At 42.5% G+C, this 19971-nt stretch overlaps 1 protein-coding gene across 1 annotated transcript; it reads right to left on the bottom strand.

Moving 5' to 3' along the window:
• Positions 1–10738: 10738 nt before the first annotated feature.
• Positions 10739–13617, bottom strand: LOC311631253 (lithostathine-like). Its single transcript, XM_084901140.1, has 7 exons — positions 13593–13617; positions 13225–13316; positions 12547–12665; positions 12213–12350; positions 11504–11624; positions 11163–11230; positions 10739–10939 (listed from the first exon to the last, which is right to left on the bottom strand). The coding sequence occupies exons 2-6, from the start codon at positions 13286–13288 to the stop codon at positions 11163–11165; spliced, it is 510 nt and encodes a 169-aa protein (XP_084757266.1). The 5' UTR covers positions 13289–13316; positions 13593–13617; the 3' UTR covers positions 10739–10939.
• Positions 13618–19971: the final 6354 nt, after the last annotated feature.

Here is a 19971-nt window from a genome sequence, read left to right as displayed (position 1 = left end):
CTGCCATTTGATCCAGTGATCCTACTTCTAGGAATATCCTAAGAAACTCGATACACTAACCAGAAAAAATGGATGCACCCCTGTGTTCATAACAACATAATTTATAATAGCTAAGATCTGGAAACAACCCAAGTGCCCATCAGTAGATGAGTGGATAAAGAAGCTGTAGTACATTTACACCGTGGAATACTATGCAGCTGTAAAAAAGAAGGACCTCTCATGGGACAGCATGGAGGGACCTGGAGTGTATTATACTAAGTGAAATAAACCAGTCAGAGAAAGATAAGTATCACGTGATCTCACTCATATGTGGCATCTAATGAACAAAATAAACTGATGAACAGAGAGGATCCAGAGACATGAAAGCATGAAACAAACTGTAGAATCTCACAGGGAAGGTGGTGGGTGGGTGGGAAGAGATCAACCAAAGAACTTGTATGCATCTATGCACAACCCGTGGACACAGACAATAGGGTGGGGCAGGCCTGGGGCAGGAGAGGGGTGCCTAGAAGAGTTCACTTAGGAAAAAAGGAGGATATATGTAATACTTTCAACAATAAATATTTAATTTAAAAAAAACAAAAACCATAAAACATTACTAAGGGGGAAATAAAAAATGTAGACAGACCATTCCTCCTGCTGACAGCCCATTTCATCTCCTGATTCTTTCTTTTTTTCCCCAAACTCATGAAAATGACCGGTACTTACCTATGTAGAATCTGATAGTACCAGGTAGGATGATTTTTTTAAAAGATAATATTCCTTCTAATCAACTGAACTCTATTTCCTAAAAATCTGTAACAATTCTACCTGTGAGCTTATATCCCATTATTTTAAAAATTAAAAAATAAAGTAGGTTTCCATTCGAACCCCACAATCAATTATCTAAAACAGATATCATATAGAAGTAAGAAACTGTCATGTTCCAATAGAAACTTTTAAAAATATATTTCACTGATCTTTTGCAGAGAGGAAGAGAGACTGATAGAGAGTTAGAAACATCAATGAGAGAGAAACACCAACCAGCTGCCTCCTGCACATCCCCTACCAGGGATGTGCCCACAACCAAGGTATATGCCCTTAACCGGAATCGAATCTGGGACCTTTCAGTCCACAGACTGACGCTCTATCCACTGTGCCAAACCGGTTTCGGCCCAATAGAAAAATTTTTAAAACTCACTTTCTGATTGGTAGACAATTAATGAGTGTGTTTAAGCCTTTTTAATTTATTTGTCTGAATTGCCATGACCCATTATGCCTCCCTGTGCACCAGAACATCTGTCCCCTCTGTTGACCTTAAGTATTCTTTTTAAAGAACATGTAATTCGGATATTTTAGCAATTGTGTTTGAAATATAACTTGAGACTTATCCCATTTATAATTTTCCTAAAATATTTATGTGGAGATCTGGAAATGCATATGTAAATTTTTCTTGCATAAACTTTGGCTGAAAAACGTTGCACTGAGGAATATACAAATATAATGTTATTAAGTTAACTAAAAGCCAAGAAATGTTCTATCAAGAAAATGTTAACCAGAGATGCTGTCCGCAAAATTCCAATGACACTTGATCTTATATAATATCCCCCTTGAGTGTGAATAAACATGTAACGTAGTGAGATATCAACACTAAATTATGTAATGTTATATGGCAAAGGGATGCCTGAAGATACAATCAGGTGACTGTTCAGTTGGCTGTGAGTGAATAAAAAGTGAGATGTCTGGGTTATAACTGAAGTGGGCCTGTCTGAGCACAGACGCCATTTAAACACAGTTTTCTCTGATTGGTGACATAGGGGAAGTCAAGACATTCAAAGCAGCAGGAAGACTCATTGTGTCATTGCTGGCTTAGAGATGACGGGGCCTCAGCCAAGGCCTGCAGCCCACAGTGGCCCTGAGCTGAGAGCAGAGAAAGGGGCCCCTGCTGTTGCCTACTGTGTGTCTCATGGCACTCAGCAGAGACCACTCCTTAAGTGATCCCAGTACTAGCCGGGACCAGGCTATGTTTAAAAGACTCTATGAAGAGGAGAGAAGGGTAGGAAAGGAAGATTAATTACCCTGAGATGTGGACTCTCTTGAATCTGAAAGCCCAGACCATGGTCCATCTCCAAGAGATGCTTCCCCGCCTGGTCCACAGCCTGATGTCATGCATCAGGGGTCAGTTTATCTCACCAAAACGTTAGTCCTCTAGAACAATGCTTCTCAAACTTCAATATGCACTCAAGTCACTTGGAAACCTTGTTTAAATGAACATTATGATTCGATTGGACCTAAGACTCCGCCTTTCTAACAGGCTCCCGGGTGATGCTGACGATCTTAGTTAGAAGGTCAAAGCCTGGAGGCTGCCCTCCTCACTAAGCATGCCAGACAATACCGGGAGAGCTGGGGAGAAGGAGGAAGTTCTTTTCTGTTGCATATACTTATCCAACTCTTGTATACCAGTACATGTACCTTTGTTTCACATTGCCATCCTGAATTTTGTGAGAATTTAACTTACCTACTAGAGTACAGTATGTAGAATTTTTGTCTTTAGCCTTTATAATTATCCAGTCCAAACTATTGTTTTCCAAAGTTATTTTAAAGCAGCTTATTTTTTCCAACCTCTTCAGTCAGTATAGTTGTGTGATTCATTGTGAAAAAGTTAAATTCATTTGGTGTCATTTGCATTCTATCTTGGGTTCCTTCCAATTTTATTGAAATGTCATGCTGTACATTTTAAATATATACAATTTTTATTTGTCGATTATACCTCAATAAAGTTAGGAAAAATAGTTTTAAAAAAAGGTTTTTCAATGGAGAGTTTTTTAAGAAATGGTGCAGAAACAATTTGATTTCCATATGCAAAATAAATTAGCCTTGACATCTTGCTAAAAATGAAGTTAAAAATGGATTGTAGATCTAAATATATAATGTAACTTTATAATATTTGGAAAAGAAAATATAGGAGATAATTTTGTGACCTTGAGTTAACCAAAGATTTTTTTTTCCCAAATTTATAAACTACTAGTATATTGGAGAACAAATAGATAAAGTTAAACATGATCAAAATGAAAGTTTTTGCTCTTCATGGGACACTGCCTTTTCATAAGAAAATGTCTCCAAATATTTCTAAAGAAGAAATTTTATCTAAAATACTTAAAGAACTCTTGTATCCCCATAACAAGACAAACAATTTAATACAAAGTGGGCAAAAGATTTTACCAAAAAGGTTACACAGAGGTAAATTTGCAAGTGAAAACTTTCTCAACATCATTCATTATTGGAGACAGGCAGATTAAAATCACAATGAGGTGTCACTACAGACTTATTTGAATGGCTAACATTTTTAACCCATGTTTTGAAAAACAGTGTTTTAGATTATTATTAAATCTGAATTTATCTTGCAATCTATTAATAGGTATTTCTCCCAAAGAGAGAGAACAAAAACATGCACACAAAAATGTGTAGCCAAATGCCTGATAAGCCTCCCACCCTGTTCCTCTCTTTGAATTTCACACATTTGCTTACACAGACTTGGAAAATCCATGCAGTAAGCAAACTTGCTTAGCTTTGCATAACTTAGTGTTTTCTTTTTTCTCCAATATATTTTTATTGATTTTAAGAGAGGAAGGGAGAGGGATAGAGAGTTACATTGATGAGAGAGAAACATTAATCTGGGGGTTGAGCCCACAACTAATGGTCGCACAAGGATGGTAGAGAGAGTGGAAGGGAGGGAGGGGGAGAGAGAGACATTGCTGTGAGAGAGACACATGGATTGGTTCCTCCTGCATGCTCCCTGACTTGGGTCAGGGATGCAGCCTGCAATCGAGGTACCTGCCCTTGACCTGGAATTGAACTCATGACCCTTCGGTCCTCAGGCTGACACTCTAGCCACCTAACAAAACCATCCAGTGCAGGCTGCCTTTTCTTAATTTAACTTTTAAATTAGTATTTCCAAAGCATATATAAGCTACAAAATTAAACAGGAAGGAGAGAGTAATCTCACTTTCTGGCTTTGTTCTTCCTTCCCCTAGTCCTTCATGAGACTCAGCTATATGCCCTAATCTTGGGTACATTGAGATAAACTGTGTCTTTCCAAAACCATCACATTTTGCTTTAGTGAGTTAGAATGCATGTCAGCATTTTATATCCAAACAGCTAAGGCAACCTAAAAGAAGCCTGAGCCAATGAGATGTAAGATTGTATAAACCGTAATGTTATGAGAAAACATGTCTCTTCATAATAAGAAAGAGTGTATGAAATATGCAAAGGAAGTCCCCCCCCTCTTCCCTTGTTCACTGCGTTGGAACTTGTCAGATGATGCCCAGGGGGCTGTGGTTATTTTGTGTCAATGAGGGAAAGGTCAAGACAACCAGGCAGATGTGAACCTAGATAGAGCCTTGTCATCTCTGGGCTTCTGGTCAACCCTGAAAAATCCCGTTGCCTCAATTCTTAAGTGAATAAACAAATCTTTGTGTTATTGAAACTGCTCTAGGTTGGATATTCTGTTATAGCCAAAAGTATCCTAATTGATACAGCAGGGAAGCAGAGACAAATCTAGAGGAGAAAAGGAAAGCCCTAGGAAGACCAAAGTCACACATTAAGCAAAATGACAGAGGTCACCCAATATAAAAGTTGAATATTGGAGTCAACAGTGGTCTATATGAACAAATCCAGGGAACGGGGACATGTTTGCACTTGAGTTCCCGTGCTCAGCATTGTGCCGGATTGAGCTGGAGGTGATGTGCTATTCTTGAAGGCATAGTTGAGTTTCTAGTCATTTCAAAAACATGATAATTTAAAGCAAACATATAACCTTATCGTGAACTCCTAAATCTGTTTAAGTGAACAAATGAGTGCAGGGTCATTAATGGTATCGTCTGATGATAATATGCAAATCACTACCCGGTTGAATACTTCCTGGATCTGTAATGCAGAATGTTAATATTTAATCTTTGCCAAGCACTTTTTGTTTAAGTTGTATACTATAGAGTGTTAGAGATAAAAGTGTCATTATATGTCATTTAATCCAACTAAGAAAGCACATAAAACACTTAGTGTGGAGATGGCAGGAATAGAGTCCAATGTTTTAATTGAGAGCAACAATCTTTGAAGTAGTGGAAAACAGGAACAAAGCATTCTCAAAGCTGGAATAAGGAAAATCTGGACAGGAAGGACAGGCTCAGGGAAATTGCTTCAATACCTGCTGGAGTTCAATACCTTCCTGGTCTAAAAGGAGTATTGAGTTTGTCTCATTTAAATAATGAGGGGCAGCACAGATACACAGCTAAGAAGAGGTAGAGCAGAAATCAAAATCTGGTTTACCAGCTTCTGCTCCAATTCCTTTTCCACTTGATAGCTATTGTTCAGTTAAAGCTGCAGCAAAGGAGACTAAAGGTGAGGAAAGGTGAGTTCCAAAATCAGAATCAGTCCTGGGAAGACCCCAGGGCTTCCCATATCAACCTTACTGATGTGCTCAAAATTCCTTTTACTTGGCTCCTCTTAAATTACCTTGCAGCTAAATGCCTCGGGTGTCTACTCTGCACAAACCATTAGCCCTCCTGGCAAGATAATGCAGAGGCTGATAATTCCAAATAGACAAATGGACCTTATTCAGGGAGATGTTATTTTCTATCAAGTCACCGACTTCATATTTTGTTTTTTTATAAAATTTGTGACTCGATGAGAGTGAAATGAGAGCAAGGGAAACCTCAATAGAGGGGTAAAGTTTACCTGTGATATAGACATGTCTCCCTGTTGTCTACTGGCTCTCCTGTGGGTGTGACCCTCTCCTAGAGACTATCACTTTAAAATGCTAATCAAATTTTAAAATTTTAACAAAAAGTAGTTGAATGAATAGTAGTTTGATATTTTTTCTGTCTTATATTTATGGAAAATATGTCAATTTATTTAAAAAGATATCAATTCCTTCAAACACAATGAATCCCAACCCCTCCACCCATGCAAGAAACTTTAAAGACAATGACTAAGAAGACCTGGGTTTGCCGCGATGGGCCGAAGGAGAAAGAAGCACCGCGCTTGCTGAGTCATGGAAACGGCCTGGGCTGCTGCAGCTGCACGGACTCACTTATTAGCATAACACGCCATAGATCTACGTATCTTCCCTCATCGGACTTTCTCGTACTGAGAATGTGGCCACTTGCGCAGCCCAGAGCCCTGCAGGGACCATTGACGCTGTGTTTGTAAGACACTCACACGTCGGGCCGATGGAGGGTTGTCCTTTTCAGTCACCCCTTAAAGCAGCAGGAGCTGGGCTGCCAGGTGCCAAGACCTATTGCCACTTTTTTTTTTTTTTTCTAATGTGCACCTTCTTTTTTTTTTTTTTTTTTTTGTGGCTGCACTTGAAAATTTGCTAATTATTTTAGAGGAAATTAAGACAAGTTTAAAAGTGCTACTATAATTATTAAGCAATTTAATCTATATCTTTTTAAAATCTCTTAGGTCAAGAGAGTTTTCCGAAAACTTCTGCCAAAGTCCCCCAAAATATACTTTTTGCCATAAAAAGATATAATCCCATACAAACTATTTTAGAGAATAAAGAGGAAATAGTCCCTACCTGTGACAGATAATAACAGACAGGTATTTTCTACATGAAGGACTCGATGTGCTTCTCGTTGGTTTCAGATGTAACTGGCAGTCCTCTCTCTCTGGAGACAGGCAGCCTATCCTGGAAAGGGTGGAGACCAGCTATTCCTTTCATCTATTTATTTGAGAATGAAAACCTTACATGTAGTGCAGCATTTGCAAATATGCAATATCTGCCAGAATGAGCAACAATGTAATCTTTGGTGTGTACTTTACTCACAGCCTATTTGTTAGTAGACATTCCACTTTAGCGAGGCGTCCTGTCTTTTATCTGGGTAGAAATGCTGAGTTGCTTCAGGCCCTTTTGAAAAATTTTGGCCAAAGTCCCATCCCCCTTTCAGTTGAGGGAATTGACCAAATACTTTATTTTTACACATGTATGAGGCTGGAAAGGTGACAACAATGAGGTAGTGATAGTATGGTGATCTAAAAATATTTTGTTTCATTAAAATTCTCCTTCTTCACTTGCATAAGTGGTGCTTTTCAAGAGAAATATCACTTATTCAAATTTTTTTATTCATTTAATAATTATTTATAGAAATCTTGCCAGATGTTAAGACTTCCCAAGTTCAGTCTTGATTGAGGCGGTAATGTTTCCAGGCCCTAGGACAGGAAATCCATCCAGACCCTTTCTGTACTAGCACTCAGGAAAGTAACTCCAATCAGCAACCATAAGGATAAAGAACTAATGGTGTGGTTCTCAAATTGTTATTGTCTTGTCTAGGGTGAGGTAAAGATGGAAAGCAGAAATAAGATTTTAGAAAATTTTGTAACAATTTGATAGATGACTTTTGTCTATGGCATTTAAACTTCTAAAAATGAGTTTGTAATATAATCCACATTTTTATTTTATATTTTGTTTTTAGTTATTCTTTTTAAAAAAAGACTAACTTTTAGAATAATTTTAGTTTTACAGAATTATATAAATGTGGAGGAGCTTCATAAATTATTGGAATTTTTTTCTGCATGAAATACTGGTTTTTGCATACATATTAATAGATTAATATAATATTATATATTATTATACATATTATCATAAATAAATATTAATACTATCTTATCCAATAAAAGAGTAATGTGCAGATTGACCATCACTCCAACACAGAAGATGACTATCCCCATGTGGTCCAGATGGCTGCCCCCATGTGGACACAAGATGGTCACCACAAGATGGCCAGCAGAGGAGGGCAGTTGGGAGGGACAAGGCCTGCAAGGGAGGGCAGTTGGGGGTGATCAAGCCTGCAGGGGAGGGAAGTTAGGGGTGACCAGGTCAGCAGAGGAGGGAAGTTGGGGGCGACTGGGTTTACAGGGAAGGGCAGTTGTGGGGGACCCAGGCCTGCAGGGGAGGGCAGTTAGAGGTGACTAGGCTTGCAGGGGAGGGCAGTTAGAGGTGACTAGGCTTGCAGGGGAGGGAAGTTAGGGGTCAACAGGCCTGTTGCAGGGGAGAGCAGTTAGGGCCAATCAGGCTGCCAGGGGAACAGTTAGGCACCAATCAGACTGGCAGAGGAGTGGTTAGGGGGTGATCAGGCTAGCAGGCAGAAGCGATTAGGGGCAATCAGAAAGGCAGGCAGGTGAGCAGTTGGAAGTCAGCAGTCCTGGATTGTGAGAGGGATGTCCAACTGCCCGTTTAGGCCCAATCCTACTGGAATCAGGCCTAAACGGGCAATCAGACATCTCTCGAGGGGTCCCAGATTGGAGAGGGTGCAGGCTGGGCTGAGGGACACACTCACACGTGCATGAATTTTGTGCACCAGGAATCTAGCCTACACTAATAAAAGAGAAATATTTAAATTGACCATCACTTCACAACACCCACCAGCCAATTAGTGAGTATGCAAATTAAAGATGGTGGTAGTCCCATCCCCCAGCCGCTCTCTAGACAGCACTCATGCAGGCATGGAGTGGCCGGGAGGGGGGGGGGACGGAGGGACAGAGGGAGCTACAGGAGCCGTGCTCTGGCTGGAGCAAAGACTAAAGGCTCTGGCTGGAGCGAAGATGGAAGGCAGTGACCAGAGTGAAGGCCTGGGTCCCAGTTGCCAGAGGAAAACTGGTGCTGGCAGTCAGGGGAAGGAAGGCCTATTGCAAGAATCTTTGTGCAACGGGCCTCTAGTATTAACATGTAAGTAATTCTAAACTAATTGATTCATGGATATTTGCATTATACTTTTAGTTACAATCCAATACTATTTGATTTCCTTTGTTGCTGAATTATTCCCAGCTTTGGTCCTAAACAGTGCTTTCAGTTGGGTCCATTGAAACAACTCCAATATTAGGTTTTTATTTTTACATTTCCTTACTTTCTTACTTTCTGGCACACTAAGATGCTCTGCTTTTATTTCATACTAGAGGCCTGGTGCACAAAATTCATGCATTCACACACTGGGGGTGCAGGGAGTGTGTCCCTCAGTTCAACCTGTCCGCTCTCCAATCTGGGACCCCTCAGGGGATGCCCTGAGGGATCGGGCCTAAACCGGCAGTTGGACATCTTTCTCACAATCCAGGTCTGCTGGATCCCAACCACTCACCTGCCTGCCAGCCTGATCATCCCCTAACCACTCCTCTGTCAGCCTGATTAATGCCTAACTGCTTCCCTGCCGGCTCAATTGCCCCTAACTGCCCTCCCCTGCCAGCCTGATCACCCCTAACTGCCCTCCCTTGCTGGCCCAGTCACTCCCAACTTCCCATCTTGTGGTGGCCATCTTTGACCATATGGGGGTGGCCATCTTGTGTGAGGGCGTGAGGGTCAATTTGCATATTATCTCTTTATTATATAGGATTATTATATAGGACATTACCTATTATATAGGATGTTACCTTCTGTCTTCGGTTCAACCATTTCTTCAAGAAGCTCTTGTTTCTTTTATTGGAGAATGACACTAGAACCAAGACCAAGGTACAAGGAATGTCCTAGTTTCTGAGTATTATGTTCCTTCCCCACCACCTACCCCCGATTTATGTAGCTATAACTAGTATACCAAAATGCACATATGTAATGTATACAATTTAGGAGTTTGGATTTATGTAAACACTTATGTTGCTATCACTACACCCAAGTTATTAGGTATTACCATCACCTCGGAGAGTTTCCTTGTGTTCTACTATTTGTTTATGGGTTTTTCTTTTTGTGCTAACACACCTAACATGAGATCTACCCTCTTAACATATTTAAGTGAACAACACCTTATTTGTTAACTACGGGTGTGATGTTGTGCCATAGATTCTCGGAGCTTTTTCTTCATCTATTGATATGACCGAGGAATTTTTGGCCTTTATGTGGTGTATTACATTGATTGATTTGCATATGTTGACCCTTCCTGGCATCCCAGAAATAATTCCTACTTGGTCATGGTATATGACCCTGTTAATGTTCTGTTGAAATCGGTTTGATAACATTTTGTTGAGGATTTTTACACCTGTAACTATCAAGTTTATTAACATGCAGTTTTCTTCCGTTGTGGTATCTTTATCTGGACAGATTCTTCATCACAAGAATGTGGTGGGGTTCCAGAAGTAAAACCCACGAAAGAGAAGCAACCTCCCTAAGACCACAGCCTCCTGCAGTTTCTCTCTCTTAACGGCATCCACACTCAGTGTTCAGCAATCTGTCACAATTACCATTTAATGTTCCTCAGAGCTCAAGGCGTCGGCAGCTCCGGCTCCCACAGAAACGAGAAGGCCTGTGCTCTGGGGCCTCGGCAGGCATCAGGGTGATGGGTGCAGGAAAAGTTGTTGGTTTTCAAATTGTTCAGACTTTTTTCTTCAGGAAGAGTAACAACTTCTAATGCTCTACATTTCAGCTGTTACCACGGTCTAAGCAATTAATATTTTATATAAGCTATGGTCCAATTTAGATTGCAAATTAAAGAGAACCACCAATCCTCTGGCCAGGGATGTCAGAAGTGCTGTTACAGTAGCATCAGAGGCGAACAGGAACCCACGATGCTGCTGGTGCCACACCATAAAGAGGCGGGTGTGTGAATCCCATGTGAACAGGGCCTACATACTCATCACAAATACGCTGGTGGGGATGTCCCTGCAGTCACTGTAACCAGGGGCCTGAAGGAAACGGAACAAGGGCAGCACCTAGATTTTCTCCCACACCCACTGATTCCTCAGTCTTGCTATGAAACTGGAACACAAGAATGCACAAGAATTGAGTAAAATATTTATTTCTACTGTCTGGGACTTCAGGCCATGGGACACATGGAAGCCTGGAGTGAGGGTGAGGAGGAGGGAAGGTGAAAAAGAAGAGGTCCGGGTTGAGAGTGTGTGAAAAATATTCCTTTCCGGCGGGTCCTCACTTGGTCCCTCGATGAGCTGCATCCCAAACTCAGGCCGCTGGCTCCCACCTGACCTAATTATTTTTTGTTTTTTAATTGATTTCAGAGAGGAAGGGAGAGGGAAAGAGAGAGAGAAACAGCAATCATGAGAGAGAATCATTGATTGGCTATCTCCTGCACACCCCACACCAGGGATGGAGCCCGCCACCTGGGCATATGTCCTGACAGGAAATTGAACTGAGACCTCCTGGTTCATAGACTGATGCTCAACCACTGAGCCACACCTGCTGGACTCACCTAATGATTGAACTTGCAGATATAGGGTAACTTCTGAGCACAGTTATAGTTTTTCCATTTCAGATGTCCTGGAGAGAGAAAAGATGAATGGGGCTAGGAGATCTCAGAGCTCAAAGGAAAGACATGTAAACATGTCTAGACTCTGGCCTAGGATTCAAAGCCCCGCCCACATCGTCACCAGTGACCTTCTCCAGGGGAAGAGAAGAGAAATGAAAGGAGATGGGAGAAGACAAACCAACACTGCGTTTTCTGGTTCAGGAGAATTCCCTGAAGGATAGGCCCAGAAACGGGGGACGAGGGGATGGAAAGGTTGGCCAGAAGGTAGCTCTTCTCTTCCTTACCTGCGCTTCGTGACAGGCTCCCGCAGTAGCCAGAATTGGTGGCAGGAGTTCTCTCCCAGGCAACGTAATTCAACACATCATTATTGCTCCACTCCCATCCACCTGCATTGGGCTCATAGCCCTACAGAGTAGAGATGGAGCCTGGTAAGGTTGAGTGGTCATTAGAGTTCTTTATGCAGGATCCCTCAGGTGAACACCTGGTCCCCTCCTCAGGATTATGGAGTTTGGTCTGCTATTCCATATGTTGTCACGAAGCTTTCCCCTTCCCTAATTCCTTGCTCCCAGTGGTAAGTCCAAAAGTCAATAATCACAAAGACCAATGGAACCGCTCAGAGTAACATGTTCCCGGCTGGACAACAATTGGCAGCGAATTTATAATTACACCCTGAATCTCAGAGGCCATGGCTCTTCTACAAGGAAAAATGAATCTCATTTTCATGTAGGATTCCTCACTGAAGCTCAGAGAACTGAATTACAGGGTGTCATGTCTGAATTGTATACAAATCTCTACCAGAGGCAGATTAACTTCAGCTGGAGACTACTGACCTTCACAGAACTCAGCTCCTCACCTGACCTCCAGACCCTCCCCTTCCCCCAAACACCCCTGCAGATCTCAAGTTCTGGGGTTCTCTGGGCAGGCGCAGGGACAGGGAGTGGCCTGCATGGCCACAGCAGCTTCAGAGTTAATAGGCAGGCGATACCATCGCACCTGTGTGGGATCATGAAGCCCAATCCAGACGTCTGGGCAAGTGTTTGAATTGCTCTTGACCACAGAAGCCAGGAAGGATGCCTCAGAGGGACTGAGCACAGACGCAAGGAACCCCGAGGGTCGCTTCTGGCAGGCAATCTGTGTGGGGAGAAGACAGACTGAGGAGGAGGCTGAGACGTCACAGGGGTAGGGCAGGGCTGAGGGGTAAGAAGAGGTGTGTGTGTAAAAGATGAGGGTGCTCATCCTCACCCTCAAAAAATCTGGAAAATGGAGGCCATCCCCTCCCCCTCCTGTCCCTACTGTAATGCTTCCACCTGTAAATGCACCTACTCACATCTGCATCGGCCCAGGATTTTGGTGTCATGAACAGAGCATAGCAGTTGAAGCGATAGGAATAGGAGCCTTCGGGACAGGCTCCCCGTGGAGAGTGAAGCTCCTTCTTGGACTCTTCACCTGGGGTGGATGGAGGTAAGAGAGAGGAATGGAGTGAGACACAGTGTGGGGATGGGTGTTGGGACTGACTGTGGGAATATTTGGGAGCCAGTTCTTGGGGGAATGAACACCAAACTCTTGCCTACCTCTCACCGTTTCCCACACTTTCAGGACTTCTCGATCTTGAGCTACCCCCATTAAATGAAGAAGCATCCCTTCCGCTCTATCCTCCCCCTTTAGTCAAAAGTCCAACGCTTCCCCCACTCTGCGCTGACGTTCTCACACCAAGCCCTCCTACCACTCTCCTGCTTCTCTCACCCCTGACCCTTCCTGCTTTCTCTCTTCCTCCTGCCCAAGTCCACTCACAAAATGGGAACCATCTCATTCCACTGTGAACGGACCACCGTGGTGCCCCCACCAGGAGTTACCCCGAAGAAAGGAGAGAGGATGGAGGAATGGCAGGCAGTCTCACTGTGTGAGAAGACGCCTCACCATCGCCACAGGCCTCCCGGAGGCTTCCTCCACTTCCTGGCCCTGAGCATTCCCGGGAAACCCCGTGCCGGAGGTGGAGAACGCTCACCTTGCGCCTGAGACAGGAGCAGCAGGCAGGAGAGCAGCACCCAGGACACGCTGGGCAGGGCCATGGTGGGCAGCGCTGTACAATCCCTGTGACTTGGGGAAGCAAGCAGAGATCACTCAGGAAGTGTGGTCCGAGAGAGGGCATGGAGGGACCCCTCGGTTCTTCCTCTTGTCTTTTCCTTTGACAACACGCCTAGAAATACATTGATCTATCCCCTTTTATGATTCTGGAAATAATTGGAGAATCCGTACACCCTCTTACCCCTCAGACTGATGTTCTTTGAAGACCAGAATCCTCCCATAGCCTCTCCCCAAATATGTGAGGCCAACCCCCGCCGTGGCTCTCACCTCCTCTCAGCTCCCACTCACCTGTTTTGCAGGTACTGTGTCTGGGATGGTTGGTCAATTCAGAGAAGATGCGGCTTTTATAAGAGTCCGAGGGTGTGGCCTTGGGATGAATAGCAGGCACGTGGACCAGGACAGGGGCTCAGGGAACGGGTGCAGTTTGGACTTTATCATCCTATGCCGTTTTCTTATTCTGAAAAATTTCCTGGAATGAAGGTAGCCTTTGGCACAAATCCTTACGTTATGTGCTTTAGAAATGTGGCATTGAATAGATAAGAAAAACGTTGATACTGTATTTTTTTTAGCAATCGGTCAAGTACTGGCCCCTCTAAGCATATGTAGGAATATGTTTCATTTTTTCCTGTATCTATGTTTTTCTTTTAAACCTTGTATTTTAAGAATAAATAAAAAGAAATAACTAAGTAAAAGTCGGGCGGGTGTAGAAATAGGAATTATTGCTGAGAACTGAGTATTGGCTGAGGGAAAAGAAACAATTAGAACCAGGGGAGAGCAGTGGTTCAGAGGTGCTGTCACAGGTCTTGGACTCAGCGGGGAAGCCAGGAAGGAACAGCAGGCGAGGCCATTGGACACTTCACAGCGGTGTTCTCTGGCTGTGACTGGCAGACCCTTCCAGTTGTAACTTTCATAACGACACTAAAATGTTCTCTGTCTTTTTTACTGTGCTGACATTCGCACTGTGGGACGAAAGCAAGATGGGTCAAACACCGAGCCACACCCACTGGTGAGTAAAAGTTCTGATGCACCAGCATTAATCAAGGCAGCAGCATCAGCCTGTGTTCTCCATGCACTTGCAAGAAACAAGACATTTTTACTGAAAAACTGTCCTGTGTGAACTTGATGAAATGGTAAAAATAATTTTATCAAGTCTGAAACCTTGGATATATTTATTTCAATATTCTCTATGACTAAATGGGAAGTCTGCACAATAAAATATAATGTTTGTCTTAAGAAAACGTATTTGTAACAGTTTTAATCTACAGTTTTCACGAATCACAATTCTTACTTGAAAAATGGACTGAGAGAAAAACTTGTCATTCTATATGGGCATTTTGGGGGAAAGTTTTTTGAAAATGATCAAAACTAGATAGTAAAAAAACATTTTAAAAATAGTTTTAACAGCTAATATTATAAATATCAATAATTCATATGAATAAAAATAGTTTGAGGTCTTTAATAATTTTTAAGTGTAAAAGTGTCATGAGGTCAAAACACTTTGAGAACCTTAGATTAACATTAGGCTATTCTCAGGAAGTATCAGGGATGAAGATATTTCATGTTACAACACAGCAATATAATGAGCAACGTCTAGAAGGTGGGACACTCTAGGACAAATGACTCCATTTCCTCAGCAAATGAATTTTTAAAAATAAAGCGATATTACATTCTTAACATTTGAGAAATGTATCATTCAAATACAATGTGTGGAGCATGTTTAGATCCTGATATGAACAAAGCAAATGGGGAAAAATAAATATGATGCTATCGATGGGGAGCTCTCTGTGTCCCCACTGGTTGCTGGTGGAGGTGGGGCCCTTGCAATGTCACCAGAAAAGGAATTTTCTGAGACTCCCATGGGAGAATGAGTGGCACTTATTTGCATGAAGTCACATCCTTGAGTTTCCAAAGTCCCGTTTCCCTCCACATCACCAAGGAAAAGCCCAGCGGTGTCTTTAGCAGGGCTAACGTGCTGCCCAGGGTTTCTGTTCCATATTTGCATGTGTTCCCAGCTGCAGCCATCAGTTCACTGAGTGTGGGGTCTGCATGGTGTTAGAAAGAAGGCAAGCCCCAAACCAGGGCTCCTGGCAGAAGACAAAGGACACTCAGGAGCCAGACAGCAAGGTAAACCTTTCCCCCTGCAGAAGGCGTGCACGCACAGGGTCTGGCAACCCGCCCACTGAGCAGGCCATCTGCTTGGGATTTTGTGTCTGATGCACGTCAAGATCATCTGTCCCTCACGCTTGATTGGCCAGAGCTTAGGCTCACATTCTTGAGCCATTGGCTAATTTAAAGACATAAGGGAGGGGCTGACCTTTGCTGTTTCAAATGGCGGCCCCAGGGAGCTGTAAGTCATGGGGTCAAAATGGCAGCTGCCTAAAATCCCTTCTTTGATAGAAAAGATTACTTATTTATTCCCACAACTCCCCACTTTTCTTATTTAACTCTTTTCTTCAAACTTGACTAGCATTCCCGCTCTGCAATGTTTAAGAGGAGGTAATTTTGCTGTTTGGCCAACACAGTTTCCATTAACCTTTGCATAAGACCCCTCATGCATGGGATGATTGATACACCATCACTGGAACTCCTAACCTGGTCATCGGAGCAGTGAACATGGATACCATCATTCCCTTCCACTCTCTGAACCATTGCTCTAATGCAGTGGTCGGCAAACTGCGGCTCACAAGCCACATGCGGCTCGAGAGCCATGGTTTGCCGCTCTGTTGACTAATGAGTTTGCCGACCACTGGGATAGGGGCTTAATCACAAGGTACAACAACAGCCTGTAATTATTGGAATTGAGAGTCTAGGCTCAGTGGTGGTCCGGCTGGCTGGGCTGTCAGGGATGAATGTACAACACTGGCCCCCCAACATGACACACACTCCTCCTGTTTCTGCCAGAACCCTTTCCAAAGCCAACCTATTCCCCCAGTCACCCTGCTGGTGCCATCTAGTTGTTTGGCTGTACCTTTAACTGCACCTCGAGTATAGTTAGCAATCTTTTGCTGGTTATAGTAAATAAAATGAATCCAACCCACATTCTTGATTACAGTGGACACCAGAACAGTCAGATTCAAATCCTGCAGCAATCTGATTTCTAGGCTTGAACTCCTTGGCACTCCTCCTGGAACCCGGTGGGATCTGTGTAAATATGGGGTCAAAGGCGCCCCCTGGCCTCTCTGTCCTCTTCCTAGTCTGTCCGTTGAAAACGGTTTACAATCTGCCAAAGTGAAGGGGGAAGCCAACTGTATGAGCGTGCAAGTTCTGCTCCAGGTGCTGGGCAAGGCCGCAAGGAATGGTCCCCATAACACCATCTCACATCAGCAGGGGGTATCCACAGTGCTTCTGAGGATACCGGCCATTTACACATCTGGATAAATCTCCCATAGACTCCAAGTCCTCTTCCCCCCTTGAGGGACAGGAGGCATAGTTTACATTGGAGGACAGGGCTGGGTGGTTTTGGGGGATCCTTCTCTTTACCTCTATGGGATGGGAACAACGGGGAGAGAGTTTTACAGGAAGCCTTTCCCCAGGCAGCTTTCTCCTGACACAGGGCAAGCACACATTCCATCCCGTTACTACCTAAGGTCCATCTGAATGGATATGGGACCAGATGGGCCTCCTGCCTTCCTGCCGCTCAAGCGTAACATTCGCTTTCATTTAGGGCATGTACAGAATATTTAGTTCATCCCACCCAGGCATTAATTTCCTTATAGCCTACTTCTATTTGCATGGTAGTGGCTGGGGCTACCAGTCTTGGAGCAAACCTTCCTAGGGGATCTTATCCTGCAACATCTGCTCCTAAACCTAGCCCTGGCCAATCTCTTAGCCTAAAGGCTGAAATATCCAAGTCATTCAAATTATCTATAATCAATGACTTAACTGGGTAAGCATGATACGGATTGCTGTGCACATTTCCCCAGCCCACATTGTAAAAGCCCCCACAGCTTGCCAGAACCCTAAAGCAAATAGTCAGCTTATAGTTTCTTAAGTGTTAATTTCAAGGGGCTATGTCTTGGTATGGCCATCCAAGTTGAGGTGTCTCCACCCAGAGAAGCTGGTGGCCAGCCCTTAACCAGTGCCTGATGGGTCCAACCTCGTTCTGCAGTCTGAACAGCAGTCTCAGTGTAGGCAAGACAAGGTAGGGTTCTTCCCAGGAGAGTCCCAACTTGTTTCCCTCCATGTCTTGACCAGAACAGTCTCCTGGTGAATGGTGATGAGCCAGGAACTCAAGAGGAGGGCCTTGGGCCAGGAGGCCTTCTAACCTGAGAGAGATTAAAGTAGAAGAGATACTCAGTACATTCTTCTTAAGAACTTGGTCCCTAGTCTCCACTGTACAAAGGTCTTAAGGCATCCCAGGGCCTATTGGAATTACCTAAAGCCAATTCTAGGTCAAGAAAGTTTCAACTTCATTTGTCCTTGGGTGTGGCCAGCAATGGACAGTATTTGGACTTCTGCTATCTGTTTCCCTGATTTGACCTTTGGTTAGGGAAGCAAAATGCAAATCATTTACTGTTAAGTCTCCTTGGTTTACGGAAGATGGGATTTACTAACAGCTCCAAATTGCTGTTTAACCATCTCAGTTTCCCTGTTCCACTTGTCCTGGCTTACTGGCCTGTGTCATTTATATAACTCCCTTTCCTCCCAAACGTTACAACTTTCAGAATCCACTTTCCTTTTCCTTCAAAATGACACCAAAACCATAATTTCTTTCCAATTAGTTAAATTTTTTAACCCTTAGGAACCTTAATATTTAGGTAACATGTTTCCTCAAATTAGCAACACATTCACATTTTAAGAGATATCATAAATAATAATAATAATAATAATAATAATAATAATAATATGCAAATCAATGGAACTGCAGAACAACTGGTCGCTATGATGCTCACTGACCATCAGGGGCAGACGCTCGATGCAGAAGCTGCCCTCTGGTGGTCAGTGCGCTCCCTCAAGGGGAGTGCCCCTCAGCCAGAAGCCAGGCTCACAGCTGGCAAGTGGCAGTGCTAAGGATGTCCAACTGACAACTTAGGCCCACTCCTCAGGGAGTGGACCTAAGCCTTCAGTCAGACATCCCCTGAGGGCTCCCAGACTGTGAGAGGGTGTAAGCTGGGCTGAGGAATGCCTGCACACCCCGCAAGTGCACATATTTTGTGCAACTGGTCTCTACCTTTAAATAAAATACAACGCTTATCATTAGCATATTCAAATCCATTCTCTAGTTTCTCCATATGAGGCAAACTCAGATTAATATTACAGTATCCTCTTATTTCAAAATATCTTGATATTTAATAATTTTTAGCATTTAACCCAGAAAATACTAAGCAAATCAAATTCACCAAAGTATACAATAAATGAAAAAAAAAAGAAGTTGATCTTAGAAATGTAAGGGTTATGAAAAACTATTAGTATAATCATTAAGAAATTAAAGGAGAACAATACATGATCATCATAAAAGGGAAAAAAATATTTGGTGAATTTCTACACCCATTAATGAATGACACAAAATTAACAAAGAAGAAGGAAAAAGGAATTCCTTAACATAATAAAGAAGACTACAGAGACTCAAAAGGAAAACATTTCCTTAAAAATCAGAAAGATAAGTGTTCCACCATCGGAAACATCTTCTATTCAACTACATGTGTACTATGTTGTAGAAAGTACTTAGAAAAAAATACCAGAAAATTTAGACATAGTAAGAGAGTAAATGAAATTATTACTATGTGCAAATGGTATGTTTTCACCATCTAAAACTCAAAGAATCTCCAAATTAATTGTTAGAATAAATGGGAGAATTTAGTAAGCAAGAAGAATATGGTATCAACAAATGAATTTCAATTGAATTTTATATTCTAGTAACAGATTTAGAAAAAGTATTTCTAAAAGATCCCAGTTTTACCAAGGAAGAAAAATATAAAGTACTTAAGAATATAGCTGATAAAAAATAGTCAAACTCTCACCAAAAAATATGTTTAACTATAAAGAAGACCTAAATATATGGAGAAATCTAGTATGTTTGAAAAGAGAAAGAGTCAATAGTCTAAAGATGTTTCCTACTATGATGTTGATCAATAGACATGCAATTAGAACGCAAACAAGGTTTTGTTATGATTCCATAAATGAATTTAAACATTAAGAGGGAAAAACAAAGGACCAAGAATAGGCAACAAATTTCTGAGGATAAAAATGTGGTAACAAATTTCATTTGACTATACATAAGGCTTTTTACGATAAAGTAATACAGACATGGGGATAGCAGATTTGACCAGCATGAGCGATCCAAGATAGAACAAGGCAAGACTTGCAATGTCATTTAAACCCTAACCTCACACGTTGCATGGCCATTTCTGCAATATCATATTGGTTACATGGGTCAGCCCTGTCTGATATGGCATGGAATCACGTAAGCATAAGAGTGTGAGTACCAAGGAAGCAGGGATCATTGGTGTTATCTTCAAAGCTTGCTACCAGAGTTGGAACCTGGTACTTTATCAGTCATGGATCAGAAGTTCCGTGTAAGAGTCAGTCTCTCTCTCTCTCTCTCTCTCTCTCTCTCTCTCTCTCTCTCTCTCTTTCTCTCTCTCTCTCTCCCTGTCTTTCTCTCTGATATCTTCAGAATTTATGTGATAAATACCATATGTCCTGGGAGGAGAAATGTCACTCAGTT

Source organism: Pipistrellus hanaki (genome assembly GCF_964339955.1).
Source record: "Pipistrellus hanaki genome assembly, chromosome: 12".
Taxonomy (NCBI): Eukaryota; Metazoa; Chordata; class Mammalia; order Chiroptera; family Vespertilionidae; genus Pipistrellus; species Pipistrellus hanaki.
This window is presented reverse-complemented; position numbering and strand designations above follow the sequence as displayed.